The sequence below is a fragment of the Lycorma delicatula genome, chromosome 12 (genome assembly GCF_047948215.1).
Source record: "Lycorma delicatula isolate Av1 chromosome 12, ASM4794821v1, whole genome shotgun sequence".
NCBI classification, from domain to species: Eukaryota; Metazoa; Arthropoda; class Insecta; order Hemiptera; family Fulgoridae; genus Lycorma; species Lycorma delicatula.
The window spans coordinates 57,082,573-57,109,501 of record NC_134466.1 but is presented as its reverse complement, the minus strand read 5'-3'; the positions used below and the strand labels follow the sequence as shown (position 1 = coordinate 57,109,501).

At 32.9% G+C, this 26,929-nt stretch overlaps 1 protein-coding gene and 1 long non-coding RNA gene across 3 annotated transcripts in view; one reads left to right on the top strand and one right to left on the bottom strand.

The window, feature by feature from the left end:
* LOC142333152 (uncharacterized) overlaps positions 1 to 26,929 on the bottom strand; it is a 116,170-nt gene that overhangs the window by 76,942 nt on the left and 12,299 nt on the right. For both annotated transcript variants that reach the window (XR_012758542.1, XR_012758541.1), the window contains exon 2: positions 26,417 to 26,515. This is a non-coding gene — a long non-coding RNA (uncharacterized LOC142333152). The remainder of the gene's footprint in view (positions 1 to 26,416; positions 26,516 to 26,929) is intronic.
* Jhbp16 (Juvenile hormone binding protein 16) overlaps positions 15,935 to 26,929 on the top strand; it is a 35,668-nt gene continuing 24,673 nt past the window's right edge. Inside the window, exon 1 of the mRNA XM_075380091.1 lies at positions 15,935 to 16,142. Coding sequence (XP_075236206.1) covers positions 16,004 to 16,142 — 139 coding nt within the window. The 5' untranslated portion in view covers positions 15,935 to 16,003. The remainder of the gene's footprint in view (positions 16,143 to 26,929) is intronic.

The window sequence follows — 26,929 nt, the reverse complement described above, 5'->3', positions numbered from 1 at the left end:
CTGCGTAATAGTACCCTCTCTCACCACAAGGAGCACAAGTGTAGCACTGACCTACAGCTGCTGTAGACGTCAGCTATGTTGTAACGTCACAGGTGAGCGGAAGAATTAAATAAATGAATAATATTTAAAATGTAAAAACGTATTTAAAGTGGCCGCTAGTACCGCTACATACAAGCGAATGAAATACGGTTTGCGCGTGCGCATTAGTAGAATCTTGAATATAATCAAAAAATATTAAATTAAAATAGGATCATAAATATTTTAAATTAAGTTGTTATGTGTGTAAGCCGTGGATCAGAAAAAAATTCGCGTGGCCGTAAATTCCTACAACTGTGTTGTCAGATTTTTACTTCCTTGTACGAAGTATCGTGATTGTGAAAAAATCGGTTTCCAGCTTTCAACGGAAATATCCATTATGACCATCCCTGAATCCATTTTTAGCAGTTTCGGCGTGAGTTCTGTACGTACGTATGTACGTATCTCTCACATAACTCAAAAACAATTAGCCGTTGTTGAAATTTTGGATTTAGGACTGTTGTAACATCTAGTTGTGCACCTCCCCTTTAATTGTAATCGACTGGACCAAAAGTGTCCATAAAAGCCCAAAATCCAAACATTTGGGTTGTTGGAGATTTTCTGAACTGCAATAATAAGTCCTTATTGAGAGCTTTTGAGCGATATACGATAAGTGGTACTTATTTTCATTGGTTCCAGTGTTATAGCCAAATAAAATTCTAATTAATTAAATATTTGGATCTTGCAAGGAGAAGGCACATCAGTTCGATCCGACTTCATCTCCTTTTTTTAACTTTTTTTTAATTTAAATATATCGATTTATTAATAATTATTAATCTCCGATTGTAAGAATGAATTACAATAAATAATAATTCAATAACATTAAAAAAAAAAATATGTAAAATTTTATCAGAATAAAATTTGATGTACTTTTCAGTTTTAATTTAATAGGCGTACAAGGAAGTCATGTGGTGTCATAACACATTTTTTATTACTTCTTTTGAAATCAATTTCATTTTTTAAAATCTTTATTTAAAAAAATTAAGAGTAAATGCATTTTAAAGTAAATGCAATTTAAGAGTATTTTTATTTTAGAGTAAATGGCTTCAATTTTATAAAAAAATCAAATTGTCTTGAAAGTAATATTTGTATAATATTATCAAGGAAACCAAAAAGCGCTGCGAGAAATATGCTATTGACTAGATCGTAAAAGGAGAACACCATGATGTTTTAAAACTGCCTCCCTACCGCCCCGAACTAAATCCCATTTAACTGATGCGGAATGATGTGAAAAACTAGGTTGGAAACGCAACGTAACTTTCATAGATGAAGACGTTGTTAACGTCTTCATGTTTAAATACATGAAGCCTTTGTATGGGTTAATTTAGTTCTATTGGGCCTGAACAAGAGAAACCAAAAATTCATAACCGCTTACGATGTGAAGATAAAAATCAAGCATAACTAAGTATTTTAGAAAACACAGTTGAATCTTTTACAATATGTTTAGACGAAAGTGGTAAGGATGACAGCGATCCGGATACAACTGTATCCGGATCGCTATCATCCACTGATAGCTTCCGCAGTAGCTGAAGCTATCAGTGGTGTAGAGAAGTGTGATATTTGACTGGTAGTGTTATTTTATTTCTTTATTTTTTTACTAGATCCAACGTTGTAGTTCCAATGTTAAAATCCTAGTTAAGGCAGTTACTTTTATACGGATTTGAATACTTTCTTTTTCCTGTTTAGCCTCTGGGAATTACCGTTCACATAATACTTCAGAAGATGAATGAGGATGATATGTGTGAGTGTAAATGAAGTGTAGTCTGTACAGTCTCAGTTCGACCATTCCTGAGATGTGTGGTTTATTGAAACCCAACCACCAAAGAACACCGGTATCCACGATCTAGTATTCAAATCCGTATAAAAAATAACTGACTTTACTAGGACATGAACGCTGGAACTCTCGACTTCTAAATAAGTTGATTTGGGAAGACGCGTTCACCACTAGATCAACCCAGTGGGCAATTGAATATTAGAACGCGGTTACCGGCATTCTTTGGTGGTTGGGTTTCAATTAACCACACATCTCAGGAATGGTCGAAATGAGACTGTACAAGACTACACCTCATTTACACTCATACATATCATCCTCTGAAGTAATACCTGAACGGTAATTCCCGGAGGCTAAACTAGGAAAAGAAAAAAGTATGTTATTTTTTAAAAGTTTTATTAGAAGCTAAATAGGAGATATTTCAGAATTGCATTGGACTAGTTACGGTATAAAGCGCAATCCTACAATATTTTCCTATTAAATAAAATAGATAGGCCTATTATAAAATAAGATAAATATTATGAATAAGATAAAATATTAGCTGCAGGTTTATCAGTTTAAAACATTATAAATTATTTATATAATACTTTCTGCTTACCAACAATCTTTAATAGTAATGTTGAAACGCTTTCGTATCAGTAATCCATCCTCAGGAACAATGATGGGTTATACATTATAATTATTTACTTCACATATCATTAATTATACTAAATTGAATTTTATAAAAATATAAATATAATAATTGATCGTCAAAAGGTAAAATAAAGTTACCGTTATCCGTCAATTGTTATTGAACCTTCATACTGACATGACGGATAGATACATATTCGGATAGATATCCTGAGATGTGTGGTTAATTGAAACCCAACCACCAAAGAACACTGGTATCCACGATCCAGTATTCACATCCGTATAAAAGGAGCTGGCTTTACTGGGACTTCTCGACTTCTAAATCAGCTGATTTGGAAAGACGCGTTCACCACTAGACCAACCCGATGGATTCAACGGGCCATGCTTAATAAAATTCACTTATACATTATAATTAAGAGACCTGTTTATATGGAACATAAAAAGCTTCAAATATGTATGAAAAATGCTTGAATATATGTCAAAATATGCAACTTAAAATAAAAAAATAAGTAATTTTTATTTTATTTCAAAATCAGCATAAAATTATTAAATTTGAATAACATATCATTAAATTCGATAATTAACAATCATTTAACATTTTGTAAACATAAACAATCAGAGGTACTGTTCCGCGGCTGCTAAGTGCGCTCTAAGAGCCGTGCAGCTAATAGGTTTGGCCGGCTACAACGTAAGATTAATTTATAACAAGGTATCTTACCGAAAAATATTGTAAATATAGCGAAAATATGCATCATCATTAGACTTTAAGGAAAATATGCAATAACCGGTGTTCCGTTCCACTTGTGCCGTCGGGTGCTGCTACCTAGCGGAGGCTAGAGGCCCTACGGCAATCTTCTTTCTTTTTTTTTCTCTCAGCTCCCCTGGGCCGGACCGACTTGTTAGTATTACACCGCCCAGGGGAGTGTCTTTAAACTCAAATAGGCCTCCCCACCTACCGGCTATATACCGGCATGGCAGATCGGCCTACCGGTTAGCTCTTTTTGAGAGTTCTTTATTAATATTGCCCTTTTGGACACCACGCCAGACCCAGTTCGCCGCGACGCGGCGCCGGGTCCCTTCAGTATTCAGTGTGCTGTTACCCGTGGAGTCCTTGGTGGCTCATCAGTCCCAACAGACCGCAGCATGCTGGACCTCACCAGCAAGGCTGTCCACCCAGTCCTATTCTAGCCAACACCTTGTCTTCTCTCATCGGAGTATTTCTGTAGAACAACTTGTCTAACAAAACTAGCAAAATTATTCCAGTTTGACTCGCTTCTTAGCATGTAGTCTATTGTTGTCTCTGGAGTTATACCTGTGAGTGGCTTACTATGTAGTGACTTCTAGACTTCTATCTCATTCGGAACTCGAATCCTGCAAAGAGCAGTCATGTTGCACATGCAGTACGGATGGATATGTTCGGATGAACGCTTATATTAGTTTTATATTTATATGTTATTAAGTCATATATTATTCAGTTTAATTATATGTTACGTTATATAATTTATTCAGTTCAATTGTATGTTATCGAAATGTCAAGACGACAAGTAATTAAATAACAATTCAATAAGCAACAAGGCGTTGTTTCAATTCATCACCTATTAAAAAATACAGTCCAACCTCGCTCTAATATCTACCACAACGTGTTAACGGTCTTCAGGCGAGGTCCTACATAACAACTTTTGAAAATGGGCTTAATATGTAAATCCATATGCAAAATAATCCGGTCTCTAATTATAATTGTTATTAACATCACAACCACTCCACGATGGTGGGTAAGGTCTACTAACTATTGAACCGGCCTGTACACCTCTATCTCTCCACACGCCAAGTGAAATGCCTGCAGCAGTAAATTGATATAAACATGATGACTACGCTAGAAATAAATTAATAGGCGACAGAATAAGAGACTAGTTAAAAATTTATCGTTTATGAGCTGAAATTAACAATATTTGTTTATATGTTAGTTATTTTTATTGTTAATATTGACATTTAATTGCAAAGTCACAAGGTGGCAGGTAATATAAACAGAAATCTGTTGAATAAGGTAGGATTGATTTTGCTAACCAACCTAACCTTACGATGGAACGTTCAAAATATATGTGTTTATACATGCTATAATGTACAGCACTGCGCATTTAAAATGTAAATAATTTAAATTGTATGAATAAATGAATAAATAATAATAGTAATGGAGTCTTAGTTACTGATAATTGAATATTGACAATTCAGTTGAAAAAAAAATTAGTAAAAAAAATAGTAAATCCCATATTTATTATTATTGTTATTGTACACAACACGATGGTATAAAAAAGGGAAGAAATGTTTTCTTTGTATCTTGATTTTGTTTATTCATCATGGTACTTATAATTATTTGTATTCATAACTAGCCTTATAGCAAACCATCGAAAAAGCGAACAAGTCAATCAAATTTTTGTAACAAAATTTTTTAATTCGGCTATGATGAATTTTGCCATATAAATTTAATGGACGAGATAAAATTCATATTTCCTTCATTTGAAGTTTTACTTTCCCGACGAAGAAAATCTACATTAAAGGGGAAAGTATGTTGATCATATCAAAAATGGGATATCGGGTTTTTTGCAAAACATTTTAGGCTCCTACTAGTACATCAAACTCCAAAAAAATTATGTATGTACGTAAATGTGTCGCATTGCTTTTGGTTTTATATCTCAGGATTGACTGAATGGATTTTTTTCAAATTTGGCTCATATATTTCTACAAATAAACCATTAATAATATAAACTTTTTTTAAATTTCGTTTTGGGGGTGGAGAGATATCACGGAAAAAACAATTTCAATTTTTTAACAGGAATTTTAAAGAAAACTTTATTACGGCGACTTATGTAAAATGGGCATATACACTCGTAAAACTTTCCACCTGTTAAAATTGAAATTTTTATTTTTTGTTCTACCCCGTACGGTTTAAAATTTTTTTAAACATTTTTTTGAAAGTTTATTCTTCATAAATAGAGCTACCAAGAAATGTCAACACTGTTTAAATTATAGGCTCCGGATCTAAAATATAGAATAGTTTTTTAGTTAGATTTTATAAGAAATCTACCTATTGTAATGGGTACCATGATTCGATTTTCGGAAAATTTCGACATATCATCGCGTTCACATCTCCTAGACCCTAAACTAACCGTCAGTTCAAAAGTTATATATATATTTCACTTCCTTGTGAACACAATAACTGCCGAAATTTTGCGTCAGTCACTTTCAAATTGATACATAAAATATAACCACCAAAAATCACGGTCAAGTTTGTTAATGGGTAAAATCGAACCATGGGGGGCTTTTTCGAAAAAAACAAAATATCGCTATAACTTTCTTATTACGTAAAATATCGAATTCGTTTAAAGTGCCAACTATTCTTTGAATAAGGGCCTAAAACGTATCAAAGTAAAGTTCTTTGATGTCACCAACCATTAGCTCAGGATAAGGAAAAAATGGGGTTTCGAAGACAACAAAAATCATACCTTCCTTAATAGGCACAATATCGAATCGGTTTAAAGTGGTCGTTAGTCCTCTAAGCATTACCTAAAACTTTTGTCTGTAAGAATTTTTGATATTACCAACCCTTACCGCAGGATGACCAAAATGTTGCTGGAATTGTAAGAAGATGGGGCTTGTCGTATGCTAAACATGTGAATCTTTTTTCACATGGAACCATTGTCGTATTGTAAAAATTAGAAGTTTTTCTTAAGTTTAAGGTGGAAATCTTTTTTATCCCCTACTTAGCACCGGTGAAATCTACCTTCGCCTCCCGGCGTGCTGAAAGGGATTTTTTTAATTTGCTTTTTCGTATTTTTGGCTTTAATTAGGAGGTGTTACAGTTAGAGAAAACTTTACTTACGAAAATTGTTAATCTATTCATGAATATTTTTGAAAATTAAAAAAAAAAAATATTCTCAATCTCGAAAATTAATATATTTTGTTTTTTGTTGTAACTCTTTTAATTTATATTATTAATTTCCGAGAAAGTCTTGCAATATTTTTACAATTTTATTTTAGTTGTTTTTCATTTTAAAATCGAAAGAGGAGAAGTTAAAGCTCCTCATTTTGTTAAAACTGTTGATTTTTATTACTTACTACATGAGAATTCATTTTAGCAAAAAATTTCAAATGATATAAAATAAAAATAAAAGAAATAAGAATTTAAAACAAATTTTATAAAACTTTTTATTTTTAATTTTTTTAATTTCAGACCGTAGTTACCTCTTACTGTGTGGAACAATTTCTTGGGGGGTAAATTTTAGTAAACGATTTTCAAAAGGAGAAGAATTAAATTACAAATAATATTTGAAATTTAAATAATTTTCATAATCAACAATTTTTTTAATGAAGTAATTTCTGAATAATAGATGCGATCTGGAACCCAGAGCACCTACGAATAAATTTAGCTGGCACACACGCATCCTGAACATCGTAGGGGAAGACACCCATCTTGTGAGAATCCCGGTCGCCACACCCCTCTTCTCTGTTAGCCATGATGCACTTTACGGGAGGTAGTCTTTTAGACCCTCTAAACTTGATAACACGACACAGTCATCAGTTTGGCCTCTGTCAGGATGTCTCTGATGCAAATGCCTCGGCAGAAATTTTTATCGTGTTACGCAACAAAGTCGAGGAGGAGCGCCGGCGTGGATTTTAGAGTTAGAGAAGGACGGATAGCCCCGGTCGTGAGGACCGGCTTGTCGAGGTGTGTCGGTTACAATGATCGACCGGGGACTCCGAGGTCCTTAGGCTGGGATGGGGCAAAATAAAAGACCCAGACCCGGCTGCTGGGTTGGGGGGCTTGGGGCGACTTGGTCAAGCCCCAAGCTCCCTGATCAGCGGTTAGAGGCGTGAGGTATTAAAAAGCATAGACCGAGACCCGGTCTCCAGGGAGGGGCCCGGGAACGACATAGTCGGGTCCGGTGCACCTCTTCTCGGAGATTAGAGGCAGGCGATAAAAAATATCCACCGGGGGGTGGGTGGGGGGGGGGGGGGGCTGAACTGTCATGCCGGACGTACAGCCGGTAGGTGGGGAGACCCTCTTAGAGTTGAAGGACGCTCTCCTGGGCTGAGCTTTACTTGATTGTATGTCCGTCCCAGGGGAAAAAAGAAAGCGTTTCTATCAGTGTATTTACACAAGCTACTATCGCTTTCGTATGGCCTCTTCCTACCACTACTACCTACCGTAACTTCAACCCTCAACTGTCAAATTAACCGATTTGCGGAAGCGTGATCCCCTCACCTTTTTTTAACACCGAGGTTTCACAAAAAAACTCTTCCTACATCTAACTTCAATTAGACTATGCGCTGAGATCATTACTTGATTGAGTCTACCAAACGATTTTTTAACGAGGGTTAATCTTCGAATAACAGATGCAATCTGGATCCCAGAGTACCTTCGAGTAAATTTAACTTGTATATACACTTAGACACACAGATTATATTAATTAATTTTTGGTAATAATATACTATATTATACTTATACTTACTATAATATATTATATTCATATACATACCGTAATATATTATACTTAATAAATTAAGATGATAAATTAAATAATATTAAGTAAATTAAGTAAGATAATAAATTAAAAAAATTGACGATACAGTTGTAGGACTACTTGCAACTCCTACAACTGTGGGTTTTTTCTCATGCACGGCTTACACGCACAAAAATTAATTAAAAATATTTATCATTTTATTTAAATATATTTTTTCGTTTATTTAATTCAATGATTCTAAGTAAAGTGCGCGCGTATACCGTATTTAATTCGCGCGGGTATGGCGGTACTAGCGGCGACGATCAGCAGACAAGTGTAGCCACGAGGCTTAACGCATCAGATACCGAGTCAACCGGGCGATCGAGTTTGAGACCCAGCCAGATCGAGTTACTTTTCTATAATTTAAATATTATTCCATTTATTTAATTCTACCGCTAACCTGTGACGTCACACACTACTACGATGTAGTCGAACATTTTAGTCGTTAGAGCATTTTTTTGGAGGTAGGGGTCCGTTTTTGCTAAATTTTTTTGGAGATATTGTTATTATTTAATCGTTAACAAATGTAAGAAAAATATGATTTTAAATAGGAGAAATTTCGAGATATTGAGAGTGACCTTACTCCAGTCTCACCCCCTTGATCTTTTAAGTTGAAAATTTAATTGCATCAATGAACCATATATAGAAGTAATCTGACCAATTTTGGTGAAAATCGGTTCAGTAATTCTGAAGTATAAGATGACTTAGAGGCTTAAAATTGAACAAACACACTTATATACGAACATTAACATCCGGAAAATCTCCATCCGGTTTTTTGGGTTCCTTAGATGTCGAAAAATCAACATCCGGTGAAAAACGCATATTCCCAAATTGGACTGATCATATTACTTTCTTTTCTAGTACTTAGCGCTATAGCTCTGTTATAGCGCTATCTAGACGGGAAAGTAAAAATTTGACACTTTAAAAAGTGACAGCCCCAGTTGTACAGACGGTAGCGTTCTTGTCTGCTAAATCTTTGATTTAAGGTTCTTAATTCCTGATAAGGATCTGGTAAATTTGTATTTAACCCATAACCGCACACATCTTGACCTAAAAGGGAAGACACCCGCCACGTGACGGATCCAGTCGCCACACCACCTCCTCCGTACCTAGCCCTTAGAGGCTTTACCTCTGTCCTCTTCAACAAGCCTCAAGACATTTTGAAGTCTTGGCCTCAGTCAAAATGCTACCGATGAGAATTCCACTTGTGGCATTCCCATCCGTGTACTAATCCTAAACCGATTCAACAGACATTACGCTTCAGCATATGTAAAGCCCTTCTTCTTAACTCCTGAGAGTCTTTCCAAATGCTGAAATATTTAGGTAAGAGGTTATCTTCCAACAATAACCAGGCGAACGTAGTAGTTGATGCGACTTTAACTAACAAATAATAAAGCTGTTTAGGTTTGGTTATGGTATGTGTCAAACTTTTGTAATTAATAAAGTTATTTTGAAATACCAACTATTTATCATTTTATGACTTATTAATAAATAACATATTTAATTATAGTTATTTATTTATAAATAAACATTATTAATTCTATATTATTATTATTCTATATTATTAATTATTACGTAATTTAATTACGAATAATGATTTTTAAAATGTAATAATTAAAAACGGTGTAATTAAAATAATAACATAAATATATCGACGCTTTTATTCACATCTTGATTTTATTACTGAAATAATAATGAAGATTTTAATTGTTTAATTTTTTGTAATTAAAATTGTGCTGTAAACAACGTAGTAATGATTATGATTATAATTATTATTTTCTTTTGTATAGTTTGTGGTTAAGAAATATATTAACCGGTAAACAGTTAATTTCTGTTTAATTATAATCCTAGAAAAAAAAAAATTATTCGTAGAATATTTTCAATAAGCTCACAATATAATAAAAAATCTGATGTGAACACCACATGACTTCCTTGTACACCTATTAAATTACATATACACATTTTTTGCTGCACTTCATTTAAACTTATTTCAATTGAAAGTGAGATACGATCCTCAAATTCTTTAATAAAGTGACAGTTACACAATTGCTAAAATATTGCTTATTAACATCAAATATTTATGCAATTATTTATTCAGCAATCTTAACTGAAATTTAGGGTAGAGTAAAAGTCCCTTTATTACTCTTTAAATAAATGTCTGACTTATATCTATCTAATATTATGTTTTTTAAATTATTATGATGTAACCATCTACAAAATGATAACAAAAACGAATAATCAGATGTTTCACCAAATCTGATGTGGACACCACATGACTTAAATTAAATTACTTATACACATTTTTGTAAAATTAAAAGTACATAAAATTTTATTTCATTAATAACTTGTGATATTTTTCACATTTTTTTTTTTTATTGTTATTATTGAATAATTATTTATCGTAAATTTATTTTACAATCAGAGGTTAATAATTATTAATAAATTAATATTTTAAATTAAAAAAAAAGTAGATGAAGTCTGATTCGAACAGATATACATTTCCCTTGTAAGATCCAAATATTTCATTAATTAAAATTTATTTGGCTATAACTCTGATCCCAATTAAAATAAGTACTACTTATGATATATCGTTGAAAAGCTCTTAATGAGGACTTATTCATCAAATAAGTCCTCAAATAAGTCTTTTTTGGATTTACATACATATGTACGTACAGACGTCACGCCGAAACTAATCAAAATTAATTCAGGGAAGGTCAAAATGGATATTTCCGTTGAAATATGAAAACCGAAATGTTTCGCTATCGCAATACTTCCTTTACTTCGTACAAAGAAATAAAAATACGACTGCCGTAAAAAAAAACATTGCTTTTAAATATAGGATAATTACTAATACAGGTAATTACAGATTTTAGAGCGAGGTTGGACTGTATTTTCATAGGTGATGAATGAAGACAACGCCTTGTTGCTTGTTGAATAATGGTTTAATGAATTATTGTCTTGTATAACTTGACATAACTACGTATAACTTGACATATAAAAATAAAAAAAATATAAAATTAAATACAACATTAAAGCTAACGTTCATCCGAACAAAGAATGGAGTCCATCCGGACTAAAAGTATGACGTGACCGCCTTGGATCAGATTCGAGCGCCGAATGCTAGTAACTATGATTAACACTGATTATCCATCCGGACGAAGTTAAAAATGCGACCGTACTGCGCGGGATTCTAACGTAGAGTGTTAGTACAACTTAACTTCCGGTTAGCGCTAGCACCCACTAGATCGCAGCACCGGACGGCTCGACGTGGAACGGAACAATAGGATAATTAAAGTGCGTGTGGGTGACAATTTTGTATATGGTATACATTTTTTTAATTTATTTACAGATATATATATATACATTATACACACACGCCCACACACACACACACACACACACATTTATATTGCTCATGTTTATACCGCGTAGTTCTCCCACCATAGCGGCGCTGCAGCTCCACCACTCTCATCCACCATCTGGAGAAGACCAAGAAGAAGATGGAAGAAGACAGAAGTTCCCTGGCCGCCTCAACGTGGGACCTCCCGGCGGATGCCAACATCCCCGTCGGAGCAGTAGGCCTGGTCGGCCCGTGGAGGGAGCCGCTAGACGCGGACGCTACCTTCCGGTCCAGCTCCAGCTCGCCTGGCTTCAAGCGCCCTGGTCGGCGGACTCAGCAGCAGGAGCCGGTCCAGCGTGGGATCGCTCGGCGAGAACCGCCTCGGCCGCGCCGGCGAAGGACGGCCGACGCCGACCTGACACTGCGGGGATTTGGGGTTACCACTGTCACGCTGTAGTGGGGACCCAACTGCCGCTGACGAAAAGCCCGGTCGGACTTCAATGGACGAGCCGCAACTCCCCCACTTCGCCGGAGACCAGCTTCCGGACCCAACAGCTCTTCTCAGAACTAACCCAAAAAACGGCCATTTTCAGGGCCACCACAAGGTTATGAATTACGAGCCGTCTAAGCCATTCGACGACAACAGCCCTTCTCAGGGCTATTGACTATAACGAGCTGTTGAAGCCAATCAACGACAATATAAATAAGAGGGAACGATACCGCCGCTAGATTTTATAAATAACAAAACTGTAATGATTCCTAAGAAGGGAACTGCAATGAATTGCACCAATTACAGAACAATAGTGTGTGTTATCCCACACTTCAAGGATAATGCTAAACATTGTTAAAAGCCAAATAAAGGGAAAATTGAGGCAAATTTGAGAGAAGACCAGTCCGGTTTCAAATCTGGAAAGGAAACTAGAGAGACGATACTAGCGCTGAGAGTGTTATTAGAGAGAAGATTTGGGATTAATAGAAAGACCTTTTTAACTTTCGTAGACTTAGAAAAAACCTTTGTCAAAGTGGACTGGGAATTGCTATTTCAAACAATGAGGGAAATAAAGCTCGACTGGAGGGATAGAAGATTAATTCTGAATCTGTATAAAACGGAGATTGAAATCAACGGGTTAAAGAAAGAGGCCAAAATAAGAAGGGGAGTCAGGCAAGGTTACCCACTGTCACCGTTTCTGTTTAATTTGTTTATTGAAAAAGCTATTGTAGAAATGAAAGAAAAAACAAAAGGAATCAGATTAATAGAAAATCCATACATTGTATCCGCTTTGCAGATGATATTTTGTTACTGGCGGAATCAACAAGAGGAATGGAGATTATGTTAGAAACACTATCTAAAGTACTAAAAAAGCTTAAACTGAAAATTAATAAGAATCAAAGATTATAATTCTAGGAAGGTACAAAGGTTGATATTAAATTAGACGGTACTATTATACTCCAAAACGAATTTAATTCGTACCAAATGAATGAGACGTCTCTTTATGAAGTATTAAGTAATAGATATTTTCTATTTATTTATTTTTTTAACAATTAAATGCCAACAATCTATTCTCTTGGAAGAATAAATAGATGCGTTGAATGCCTATATTGACTTGAAAGATAGAGAACGAACGCCAATTAACTCTTCTATATTCCATTTTAGTCTAGCAGCTGCCGGTGGGTGATAATGATAAATAAATTAGCGTGTAAAAAAATGCCATGAGTGAGTGGGACTCGAACTCAGGACCTGTGGATGAAAGCCAGAAACGGAACACTCCGCCACGGAAATCGGGAAAATAATAAATAAAAAAAATCTGATGTGGACACCACATGATTTCCTTGTAAGTCTATTAAATTACATTTAAACATTTTTAAAAGTATATAAAATTTTGTTTTACTATTAACTTTCTGATTTTTTTTAGATTTTTTTTATCGTTATTGAATTATTATTTATTGTAGTTTTTTTTTTACAATCAGACGTTAATAATTATTAACAAAGATCCAAATTTAATTTTATTTGGCTATAATTCTGGAACCGATGAAAATAAGTACCCTTATGATGTATATCGTTGCAAAGTTCTCAATGAGGGCTTATTACGTTAAGAAAAAGTCCAAAATCCAGATTTTTTTTGGATTTTGGGCTTTTTTGGACATTTTTAGTTCGGCTGATTGCAATTAAAAGGTGAGGTGCACAGATGTTACAACAGTCCTAAATCCACAATTTCAATATCCTACGGCTAATCGTTTTAAGTTATGCGATATACGTACATACGTCACGCCGAAACCAGTCAAAATGGACTCAGGGATGGTCAAAATATATATTTCTGTTGTAATCTAAAAACTGAAATTTTTCGCGATCACAATACTTTCTTTATTTTGTACAAGGAAGTAAAAATATAAAAAAAACAAACGATTTTTTCACCCCAAAAAACGATTTTAACTTTTTATTTTAGAATTGTAGGAAATATTTCACTGATTAAATTTTATCTGGCTATAACTCTGGAACAAATGAAAGTAAGTACCATTTATGATATATCGTTGAAAATCTCTGAACGAGGGCTCATTACTGCAGTTAAGAAAAAATTCAAAATCCAAATATTTTGGATTTTGGGCTTTTTTGGAAACTTATGGGTCTAGTCGATTGCAATTAAAAGGGGAAATGCACAACTGGATGTTACAACAATCCTAAAATCAAAACTTCAACATTCTACTGCTAATCGTTTTTGCGAAACTATTAGCATATTGTGCTAATCGTACGTACAGATGTCACGCCGAAACTAATTAAAATAGATTCAGGGATAATGAAAGTGGATATTTCCGTTGAAATCTGAAAACCGAAATTTTTTACAATTTCAGTATAAAAAAGTTATCTTTTTATTAAATAACTTAGGTAATTTTGTTGTTACATATGTATTTAATTTACATTTCTTTATCCTTCCGTTTTTTTTTTTTCAATAACGAAGGTAATTTTCTCAAAAATTGCTTTGCAAAGTCATTTTGCCTAGCAAAAAACTCGATACAGTATTTTTGACTAATCACCATATTTTTTCCTTTAATATTCTCGCTCTAATTTTCGGGAAAATAAAAAAAAAAAAAATAGTTTCAATTTAAAGTATTATTCCAATTGCATCATTGCAAGTCTTTATTAATTGAGTCTATCCACTACGCCAGCGTTCTCCATCGAAAACAAAGTTACTGCCTCAATATGAGTTTAAACAGTCTATAGCCTAAATCAATATGCCAAGTCATTAAAACTCAGGTTAAATTAGTTTTTAGTTTTTTTTTTTTTTTTTTTTGCTTTTAAGACCATAATGGATCACTTTAGTTCATTTTTTTTTGGCAAGTTCTTTCTTTTCTTGCTGATTTGTTGTGTTTCAGCTTTTATTTTTTGCCAGTAATTTCTAAGGGTTTCAGATCTTCTTGCCCTTTCTTGTTCAGAGTACACCCGGCTTATTGTTTTCTTGGGTTTTGATAGGAATTTTGTTTCTTTATTTTTTAATTTCTCATAGTTTCCGGTTTTCGATTTTAGGTTTTCACGGGTAATGTCTAATTCCTCCATGTCTTTCTGTACTTCGTATAACCAGTTTTCTGGAACTTTTCTTGTTCCAGAAAAGTTCGATTATCCGTCTGATAAGTCTGGTCTCTTCCATTCTGAAAATATGTCCTAGAAAGGAAATTCTCTTCTTTCTAAATTTATTAGTTATCGGGATGATCGTTTTGTAAATCTCTTCGTTCAAAATAATTCTCCAAATCCCATCTTTTTTAATGTTTTTCCCGATGCATCGTCGCAGAATCTGTCTTTCAATCTTTTCCAGTTTTTCGGTAAACCTTGTCTGGTACGGTCCAAATATGGTTTCGCATCCGTAAAGTATTTCTGGTTGGATAACTTAGTTATAATGTCTTATTTTTGTGTTTATGGACATGCATTTTTTGTTTTAGATGTTTCGTGTTTTTATTGTGGCTTTGATGAGTTTATTTATTCTTTCATTCCAGTTTGAATTTTCTTGGAGGTTGTGTGTGATGTTTTCCCCCAAATATTTAAAGTTTTCTACAAGTTCTATGTCATTATTGTTTATTTTTACTTTGCTTATGCATAGTGGGTCTCTCACCATAATTTTGGTTTTTTCGTATGAAATTTTTAGACCAATTTTTCCTGCAATCTCTTCCAGTGTTGGCAGTTGGTATCTGGCCTATTCTATATTTTGGGCTAAATCGTCCGCAAAGCCTAGGAAATTTACTGAGATATCTTTTCCTATTTTAACGTTATCTTTATTTAATTTTTTTCCAATCCCGTATATAAATTCAAGGGCACAGTTGAATAAAAGCGGTGACAGTCCATCTCCTTGTCTGAGTCCTGTTTTATGTCAAATGGATCAGATATTTCTCCCCTGAAATTAGTTTAATAGTAAACGTCTTTATTAAAATGTAACTGATTTTTTTTTAGATCAACCGCGATAAATGTATTTATTATTAAAAGACTGAAATAAATATTTTAAAACTTCAAAATAAATTTTTAAATAATAAATCTTTACTTATATTCTTTGTTTTTTTTTCTTTTTTTAGGAAATGTTATGTTAATAGTTAAAATATTTCTGGATTGATTATTAAAAAATACATTGATTAAAATTAAGAAAAAAAATGTTTTTCCAAGAAAGTTATTTAACGTTATCAGAAAAATATATCAAGATGTGTACAAGCTTTGCCACAGTATTAATAACTTTAATGTTAACTTCCATCTACAATTGTCAAGAACAGGATTTAAGTGTATCAAATTTTGGTAAGTTACAATTTTAATTTTTTTTTCTTTTGAACTTTCTAAACTAAATATTTCTCTCGGAGCGATGAACTAATTTGTGAATATTTATTTCAAGAAATCTGCTGCAAATATAAAAAAAAACATAAGAGATAGTCTGTCGACTCTGATCATAGATTAGTTGAAATAACTTATTTTATATCTCGATAAAATTAATAATCAAATCTAATTAATAATTTTGACTGCCTGAATTTTATTAATATCTTTATTTTTCAACAGATTTCACATAGTTTTTATTAATTAAACTTAGATACCAAAAACGGAAGAGATAACTGGTAGACAACGACATTCTATAACAAAGAAATATTTCTTTCAAATTAGACTTAGTCCATCAAATTAGCCCACCCAGGACTGGTCTAATGGTTAACTCGTCGTCGAAAATTACTTGTTTAACAACTGATTTTCGAAGTTAAAGATTCTGAGGTTCAAATCCTAGTAAGAGTTAGTTGGTTAATACGTTTTTGAATACTAGACAGTGGATACCGGTATACTTTGGTGGCTTTCTTTCTTTCTTTTCCGTGTTTAGCCTCCGGTAACTACCGTTTAGATAATTCTTCAGAGGATGAATGAGGATGATATGTATGAGTGTAAATGAAGTGTAGTCTTGTACATTCTCAGTTCGACCATTCCTGAGATCCTCCAAAGAACACCGGTATCCACGATCTAGTATTCAAATCCGTGTAAAAATAACTGGCTTTAATAGGACTTGAACGCTGTAACTCTAGACTTCCAAATCAGCTGATTCGGGAAGACGCGTTAACCACTAGACCAACCCGGTGGGTTATACTTTGGTGGCTGGGGTTCAATTAATCACACGTCTCACGAATGAGACTTGTGATTGTACCTCATTGTACCTCGTGCACCAAGACTCTACCTCATTTATACGTCATCATATCATGTTCATTTCATTGGGCCGTTTGGAGGGATTGCTTATTTCTCTTTATTGTTCACTACTTGAACAAATTGCAGGGTACACATTAAGAAAATAAAAGATTAGATTTAAATAACAGGAAAAATTTATGATATTATTTTCATTCCATAAATTTCTATAATAATAAAATGGAAAGAAGCTGAATAACAAAGTAAAAAATTAGAAAAACAAGCTGCTAAAATGGGACTAAAAATCGGGTTCGAGAAAACGAAAATTTTGGCTAATGATTAAAACTGCCCGAATTTCTTTAGTATAGATAATAAAAAAATTGGGAAAGTAGATAATTTCAAATATCTGGAAGAATGGATATTTTCCAGTTTGGAAAAAGTTCACGACAAGCGAAAAGTGGCAAAGTAATTGGGATGCTACCTTGAACAAGGAAACCTTCGCCCAATTAAGAATCTTATATCACTGTGGAGCTCTTTCTGTAGAAATAAACGTTGAAAGAAAGTTATTATTATTTACCGTTTGCGAATAAGGTACATTAATCACACTCACAGATCGTCCCACAGGAAAGGTGACTGATTTTATATTTTCGTATCTACTAACGCGATCTGTTAACGGATGCATAAACTAACTAGCGTACTATTCCGTTTTAAATTTAACAGCGCTGGCATCACAGACTGCTCGTAATAACCAAAACTTTTAACAGTGTGTTTCGAACTTCGTTCGTGAAAGGAGCAGTGGAGCAACGTGCAAACATTAAGTTTTGTTTTAAATCAAGTTAAAAGTGCCACAAACACTTTTAAAATGATACAAACCGTTTATGGTAGTGAAGCAATGAATCGTAAAAACGTTTTTAACTGGTATGCAAAGTTCCGTGATGTGTAGAGAGAGCATTGAAGATGATCCACGTCCAGAAGGATCATCTACGTTTCGAGTAGAAGAAAATGCTCAAAAAGTGCCTGAAATTCTTGGAAATGATCGTTGTGCATCTGTTAGATTAATTGAGGAGATCACTGGAATTCCTAAAACAACTGTTCATCACATTCTAACTGAAAATTTGGGCAAAAAGATCTGTTGTCGCTTTGCGCCTCACTCACTCACTGATGATCAAAAAGATTGCAGAGTGGAACACTACAGAGATATGAAAAGATCTGCCGCTAGGGACGAAGCAAGGCTTCATGTCTTGCATCGTAATAGGTGATGAAACATGGTGTTTTCAGTATTTCGAGTGTTTTCATCGTTTCGCCATATTTCAGATATCCAGAGGGCTACGACAATGGTATTGCAGGCAATTTCAAAGGTTGGGTATCAGAATTGTTTCGAACAATTTTTCCAACGCTTCCAGTTGTTTATTGACTCATAAGGAGCCTAAAAAGTCATATAAACTGAAAATAAACAACGTCTTGTATTGTATTTCACATGAGTCACCTTTCCTGTGGGACGAACTTTGTATTTGATGACTCAAACAGATGCACCCGTTTGTGCTCCCTGCGACTGCCACTAAATGTGCATCACATCCTAGTGGGTTGTATCTGTTATGCGATATTATGTTGCTAGTTTAAACTAGGGGTTAACATGTGAACTATTCTAAGAGATAATTAAATGTTATCTTATGTTTTACGATTTCTTAAGGCCATTCGCTTCATATTCAAGTATTTGAATTGTCATATATTTCAGCTATTTATACCATTTACTGCAATGCAGTTGGCGATTTTATTGTTTTGAGATATATAATGTGATGATATATTTTTGTGTTATTTCGCATTTAGTTTGCGTTACAGACTTTTAGTTAGATTTCATAAGAAAGCTACCTTGTAATTGTAATGAGTACCATGTTTCGACTTCCGGAAAATTTCAACATATCTTCGCGTTTCACAACCCCCAGATCCCAAAACTACCGTCAGCTCAAAATTTTATATATATATTTATATATAATTATTTACTTTCTTGTGGATACGATAACTGCCGTAATTTTACACCAATCACTTTCAAATTGATACGTAAAATATAACGACCCAGAATCTTGGTCGAAAAATCGAACCATGGGGATGGAAATGGGGGCTTTTTCGAAAAAAACAAAATATCGCTATAACTTTATTATTAAGTAAAATATCGAATTAATTTAAAGTTCCTACTATTCTTTGGATAAGGGCCTAAAACTTATCTAAGTAAAGTTTTTTTATATTACCAGTCATTGACCCTGGAATGAAAAAATGGGATTTCGAAGACAAAAAAAAAAATCATACTTCCGTTAATAGGCACAGTATCATATCGGTTTAAAGTGGTCATTAGTCCTCTAAACATTACTTAAAACCTATGTCTGAAACAATTTTTAATATGACCAACCCTTACGGCAAGGGATGATCGAAATGTTGCTGGAATTGTAAGAAGATGGGGCTTGTCGTATGCTAAACACATGAAATTTTTTTCACATGGAACCATTGTCGTATTGAGTAAATTTGAAGTTTTTCTTAACTTTAAGGTGGAAATCTTTTTTATCTCCTACTTAGCACCGGTGAAATCTATCTTCGCCTTCCGGCGTGGTGAAAGGGATTTTTTTAATATCCTTTTTCTTATTTTTGGCTTTAATTAAGGGGGTGTTACAGTTAGAAAAAAAATTACTTAAGCAAATTGTTAATCTATTCATGAATATTTTTGGAAATTAAAAAAAAATTCATTATCCACCTCTAAAAAATATATATTTTGTTTTTTGCTCTAACTCTTTTAATTCATATAATTAATTGTTATGCAGTAACAATAGTTATGCAATATTATAGATATATTATAATAGTTATTGTAATATAATAGTTATGCAATATTTTTAAAGCTTTATTTTCATTGTTTTTCATTTAAATTCGATAGAGGAGAAGTTAAAAAGCTCCTCCTTTTGTTAAAACTGCTAAATTTTTATGACTTACTACGGAAGGCGGACGTACATTCCGGCGTACTGAAAGGGATTTTTTACTTTGAAAAAGTATTTTTGCGTTTCGAAGTTTTTAGTTTTTAATTAATTAATTTTTCAGTATATTAAAAATTTTGTACAACAAATATATCGTGATGATAACTCGAAACTGTTATTCGCCCTGAAAAAAATTTCTATCTTTGAAGAATTTCTCACAAAATAAGTTCTTTCTTAGTTGTAAGTTTAGGATTATATATTTAAATAAATTTAACTTTTGACTCGGTCTGTAATCCAGGAGATGATACAAGAAAAATAACATAAGGTCATCTGTCAATTAAAACAATTGTACATCGGCTGACTAATAAAGAAATGTTTTGACATACGGTAGAAAACCTTGTCATTCAGTAAATAACTTAACACATATCTGACCAAATAAGCAAACAAACAACAGTTATACACAATTTTAGTTCTTACAAAAGATCTACTGGCTAGTATTTTAATCAATTAAGTTAATTTTTTTTTTTTAAATTACATGAGTTAACAGTTTTCTTTGTTTCAAATTTAAATTTAATTATTTGAAATAATAAATAAACATAATTACCGTTATAAGGATTTAAATTCATTTTCACTTTTTTATTAGTATATTAATTAATAAAAATATTACATTAAAACAAATACCTTGATATTAAAAAATAATTACTTTCCTTTAATTAGTTACGATGATACTGGTAATAATGAGTATAAATTAAGGTTTTATCTTGTTATTTGTAAATCATAATTAATGTTGGTGAAGGAAGAAAAAAACAGGCAAAGGATTGCAAAACTTTCTTGGCTTCACTCTTGACAAATTTTTATCTCAAATATACCATAGATTTTCTAAATATTAATTAATTAATATTATTTAAAATCGATATATAAATGAACGTTTATAAATATATAAAATTGAACGTTTTTTTTGTCCCGTATGCATTCCTATATCATTCATGCGATTGCGATGAAACTTTGGTGAGTTACTGAACGCACGCCCGCAAAGATTTTTGAATTAGTCTGGACCCGCTAGGTGGCGCTGGGATCAAGATATTGCGAAAAATTGTATTTGTTGTCTGATTTGGCTCATATTCAAATTAAATTATTAATTACGTGAAAAGAAATATTTTTGCGAAAAGTGGACTCACTAGGTGGCATTGGTGTTGAGGTAATTACGAAACAAATATATAAACTGTCTTTCTTCTTCTATGTATATAAAAGGCAATGTTTTTTAATGTTCGCTATAGAAAAAACTACTTGACCGATTTACGCCCGGGAAAATGGGAAATTGGAAACAGGGATAATAGAAAAAGGGAAAAGGGGGAAATGGGAAAAGGAAATGGAATGAGGAAAGGGGAGGAGAAATGGAAAAGGAACAGGGGAAAAACGAGAAAGGGGTAAGGGGAAAAGGGAAGAAGTGAAAGATTAAATTTTGTGAAGATCCATAATGTTTTATCAAACTTTCAATTTTGTTCATTTTATCTATATATATATATATATATATATATATATATATATATATATATATATATATATATTTAATAAATATATATATGCTCAAATATAGCAATAGCGAAGAATTGCCAGGTCTGCTAGTATATATATATATATATAAAAGGTAATATTCGTATGTGTGTCTACTATAGACTAAAAAACTACTGGACCTATTTACGTGCGGGTTTTTGCGAAGTAGTCTGGGTTGTCTGAAGAAGGTTTTATGGAAACACGACAAATATGTTTAATGCATTTTATACTGGCGTTCTCATAACTAGCAAAACGTAACCGACACAGACACAGACGTCCGCAGCAGGATATTCCTCAAAGAAATGTTAGTCTGGACTGATTTGCTCAGGCGTATGTGTGGAGCCTCCTTGACTCCAGTCAGATGTGAAGACGCACGCAGACCGACAGAATCATCTACAATAATTAAGTCCTTTTACAGTTAGTTTTAATATAAGTTTATATAATCGGTTTGATAAACAGAAGTGTACGCTACATAATTAATAAGCACGATGACGTCAGTAACTATTACAACAAGTATTTGCTGTCTGTAAAAGTGAATACTGTAAAACAAAAGTCTGGCTTGTCACGCACGCTACGAGTCAGTTACTTTTACTGTCTGTGATGAATGTAAATGGCTCTATATATGTTTACGTAAAATGAAAGAATGTACTCTATAAATATATGCACGTGAGATTCAGTTAATATAAATTTGCCTCTTTCTTCACAACACTTTTAGCTCAAAAATGTTTATATACATATATGCATGTATATATATATATATATTTCTTACGAACACGATAACTGCCGTAATTTTTCGCCAATCACTTTCAAATTATTTCCAAAAAGTAAATCGATCAAAAATCTCGGTCGAGTTTGTTAGCGGACAAAATCGGACGATGGAGGTGGAAATGGGGAGGCTTTTTCGAAAAAAAAAAACAATATATCGCTATAACTTGCTTATTAAGTAAAATATCGTATTAATTTAAAGTTCCTACTATTCTTTGGATAAGGGCCTAAAACTTATCTAAGTAAAGTTTTTTTATATCACCAACCATTGGCCCAGGGGATGAAAAAATGGGATTTGGAAGATAAAAAATCATACCTTCCTTAATAGGCACGGTATCAAATCGGTTTAAAGTGGTCCTTAGTCCTCTAAACATTACCTAAAACTTTTGTTTGAAACAATTTTTGATATGGCCAACCCTTACGGGAATAGATGACCAAAATGTTGCGGAAATTATAAGATGGGGTTTGTTGTATGCTAAACATGTGAAACCTTTTTCACGTGCAACCATTGTCGTATTGACTAAATTTGAAGTTTTCTTAACTTTAAAATGGAAATTTTTTTATTTCCTACTTAACACCGGTGAAATCTACCTCCACCTTCCGGCGTTCCGAAAGCGATATTTTCTTATACAAATAATCTATCTAGACGTAATGAAAAGTTGAAATCGCCACTACCGGAGAAACGGGTTATATTCAATTTATAAATTTATTGTAATCTTTACACATGTTTTTAAAATTAATTTAAACTCGCATCGTATCATAGAGAAAAATGTAACACATTTTTTCGTCAAATAGTTTAATTTTTTTTTTAACTTTGAGAATTATTTTGAACAAAGGATTTAAAGGTCAACTTAGAAAAGTCAAAAACAATGATTTCAGAAAAGGGGGAAAATAAAGATGGATGATAAGTGGGAATTTAAGGGTAGAAAAATATAAAGCATCAATTTTTATACTAACAATGAATGTAGATTTATATTTAAAAGAAAAACTGCAAGATGTTAAATTAGGACTAAATTTAGGATGTTATAGTACGTTGCAAAATAATAATATAAATCTCATGGCTAAAAAAAAAACAGTATTTAAAGCGTTCTGACTGCTGTATGTTATGCCGCGTAGATCTGGAGTTTTAAGCGATAAGGTAATCTAAAGGAATTGCAGATCTCTTTTATAAACGAGTATTTATACTTCCTAATTATATGCTCCTTTTAGAAATCGGAAAGTCTGTTTTGTACGAATACACGACAAAACTTCATTTTTGTTACACACTTAAAGTGCTGAAAATGGCAGAGTAGGTTTCCAAAATTTATTGCATTGGAAAAATAAAGAGCCGTAGTTTTAAAGAATTGTTTCAAAACGGGAGCTTCATTGTGGCATATTCATTATTGCTGAATTTGAATCCAAGGGAATAGCTATCTTACGCAGGTAAATAAATTTTCGTTAATTAAATGGATTATGAAAGAAAGCTGTATGGGCTAATCGATCTTAATTGTGAATAGTGGGTCAGAGATGTAAATGTACCCTGGTTTGTCAATTTTTTTTTTAGTTGATTTTTTGCTGGGCGAAAAACGTTTCGGCATTATCATCGACCGAACACAATGTATTTGCTTTAAGAAACTAAATTTAAAAAAATTAACAATTAAATAAAAAAGCCCGGAAAACAAAACATGAAGTATAAATACAAAACCTAATAGAATAAAAAATTAAAACTTAAAGTAGAAAGTTAAAAACGAAATCAGAACAAACGAAAATATTAAAAACAAAAAACTTAAACTAAATGTTAAGACACAAAAACATTTTTTTTTTGTCTTCAGTCATTTGACTGGTTTGATGCAGCTCTCCAAGATTCCCTATCTAGTGCTAGTCGTTTCATTTCAGTATACCCTCTACATCCTACATCCCTAACAATTTGTTTTACATATTCCAAACATGGCCTGCCTACACAATTTTTTCTACCTGTCCTTCCAATATTCTTCAGTCAGGACTATTCCAGGATGCCTTAGTATGTGGCCTATAAGTCTGTCTCTACTTTTAACTATATTTTTCCAAATGCTTCTTTCTTCATCTATTTGCCGCAACACCTCTTCATTTGTCACTTTATCCACCCATCTGATTTTTAACATTCTCCTATAGCACCGCATTTCAAAAGCTTCTAATCTTTTCTTCTCAGATACTCCGATCGTCCAAGTTTTACTTCCATATAAAGCGTAGTAGAAAAGTAAAAAGTAGAAAGTTAAAAACAAAATCAGAACAAACGAAAATATTAAAAACAAAAAGCTTAAACTAAATGTTAAGACACAAAACATACAATTACTATAAAAAAATCTAAAAACACTATTAAAAAGTATGTAAAATATTAGCACCCCTGGTCCAAAACTTCTTTATTCCTGCCCAGGATTTGACGAAAATTCCTGGGCAATTTAAACTTACGACGCAAAGCCGGATAACGTATTTAATCCACAGGGATGTGGCGCACAGTCAAGCGGCGCTTGCATCGTACGCATATGGATTGAATTTCTGCTGACATCAGGTACCGTGAGTGGTTCTCCTATGTCCTATCCACAATCGGCAAAGACCACATCCTCTCGGCGAATTTTCCCGTGAGAAAAATGCCATGGCAACACAGTATCTTTGACATGCCGAAATTTCCCCTTCCTCTTTCCACTTTTTTTTTTCTATTTCCTTTTCCCCGTTTTCCCCTTTATTATTTTTTCCATTTTCCACTTCTTCCCTTTCACCTTTTTCGATTTTTTCCTTATTTCCCTTTACCGATTTTTCGTTTCTCTCTTCTTCCCCGGTTTTCGATTCCAGTTGGTCTACGGTGAATTTCAGTGTAGGTTCATTTTGGCGCTAAGCAAAAATTATGGTAAAATTGTTTGTTATTCCTAATTTAAAAAAAAAAAGTCTTTTCCGGACACATGTTTTTTATGAACTTTTTTCATTATTTTAAACAGAGAAATACAGCTGTAAAAATTTAACGGCATTCTTCTGGAGCACTCACACACCGAAACTGTCACTGTGCGCGCGCACACGATGTATTAATATTACTTATTTGACAGATGTAATGAATTACTTCATTTTCATGCTTTACCTACGCTTTTAAACTCAACCAATTTTTTTTGCATTTGACATCTTCAATTATTTGCTATACATATTCTAATTTTGTAATTCCATTTTAATTTAATTATTTATTTATTTTTAATTTAATTTAATATTATTTTATTTAATTTTAATTAAATTTATTTAATTCCCTTCCTCTTCCCCGATTTCCCTATCCCCCTTCCTCTTTCCTTTTTTCTGTTTTCCTTTCCCCCATTTTTCCATATTTCCCTTTTCCGATTTTTCTCTTTCTCCCTTCTTCTCCGCGCGTAAATCGTTCCAGTAGTTCGTTTAGTTTATAGCGGACACACATATCGGAAACATTGTAGTGGAATCGTAAAATATATAGTATAGCGTATGTAGCTTTTACGTCTTTTAGTTTTTTATCGATTTGAACCCCTTAAAATTAAAATTTCGCAAAATCCTTTCTTTGTGCACATCTACTTAAAGATACGAAGGTACCCTGAGAATTTCAAGTCTCTACCTATAATAGTTTTGGTTGTACGTTGATTACGAGTCAGTGAATCAGTCAGGACATTCTCTTTTATATAACAGATTTGCCGGCCTAATAATATAATTATTATTATAATATTATTATTAATATTAATAATATAATTAATTTGTAAATTATATAATTTGCCGGTCTCCGTGGCGCGAGTGGTAGTGTCTGGGCTTTTCATCCGGATTTCCCGGGTTCGAATCCCACCCAGTCAGGCATGGAATTTTTTCATAAGCTAAAAAATTCCGCTTTCCCACTCATAAGCTTCAAGCTTGTGGTGGCGATACATCATGAAAAAAATGAAATTTTTATTTATTAGATTCTGTAACATTAGTATTGGGCTCTTTTCCAGCACGTTAAAAAAATTATCATAATAAAAAATTCAATTATTTCCCCTTCCGGGTTAAAAATATTTTCATTTTATTATTAGCCCAAAAGTAATGAAGAGGTAGACATTTAGAAGTTTTTTCGCTTTCTTTTCTTCCTGTTTATTAAGATAATTAAGTATGATTTTATTATATATATATATATATAAGAAATAAAATTACCTGTGTGATGGAATAATTGAAATACATAAGAAAATTGATACAACGCCATTAAAAGCGAAAGCGATTCCTTCTACTCCTTCTTTTACATCGTTAATTTTTCTGAAAAAAAAAAATTATGGATAAAATACAGCACAGTAAATTACTGAAAATAAAGTATTAGAATATTTCAGAAAATATTTGAGGAAAGCATTAAATCAGACAAAATACGGATTTAACTATTTTGTTATTAAGGAAATGGAACTTTATTGGCGAATCTTGGTTTTGAGCATTTTTCAAGTCGTTTATATAACATAAACCGTTTAGTTTTATTAAGAAATATAATAGCATTACAGAGATTATTGAAATTTAATTAGTAAATTTCCAATAAATACGATATGGTACCTATTTTGTATTCTTAATAGGGAATAATTATAATCCCTCTTCCCCCATTTCCCTTTACCTTTTCCCTTTCCTTTTTTTCTGTTTTCCCTTTCCATTTCCTTTTTCCCCTTTTTTTCCATTTTTCCTTTCTTT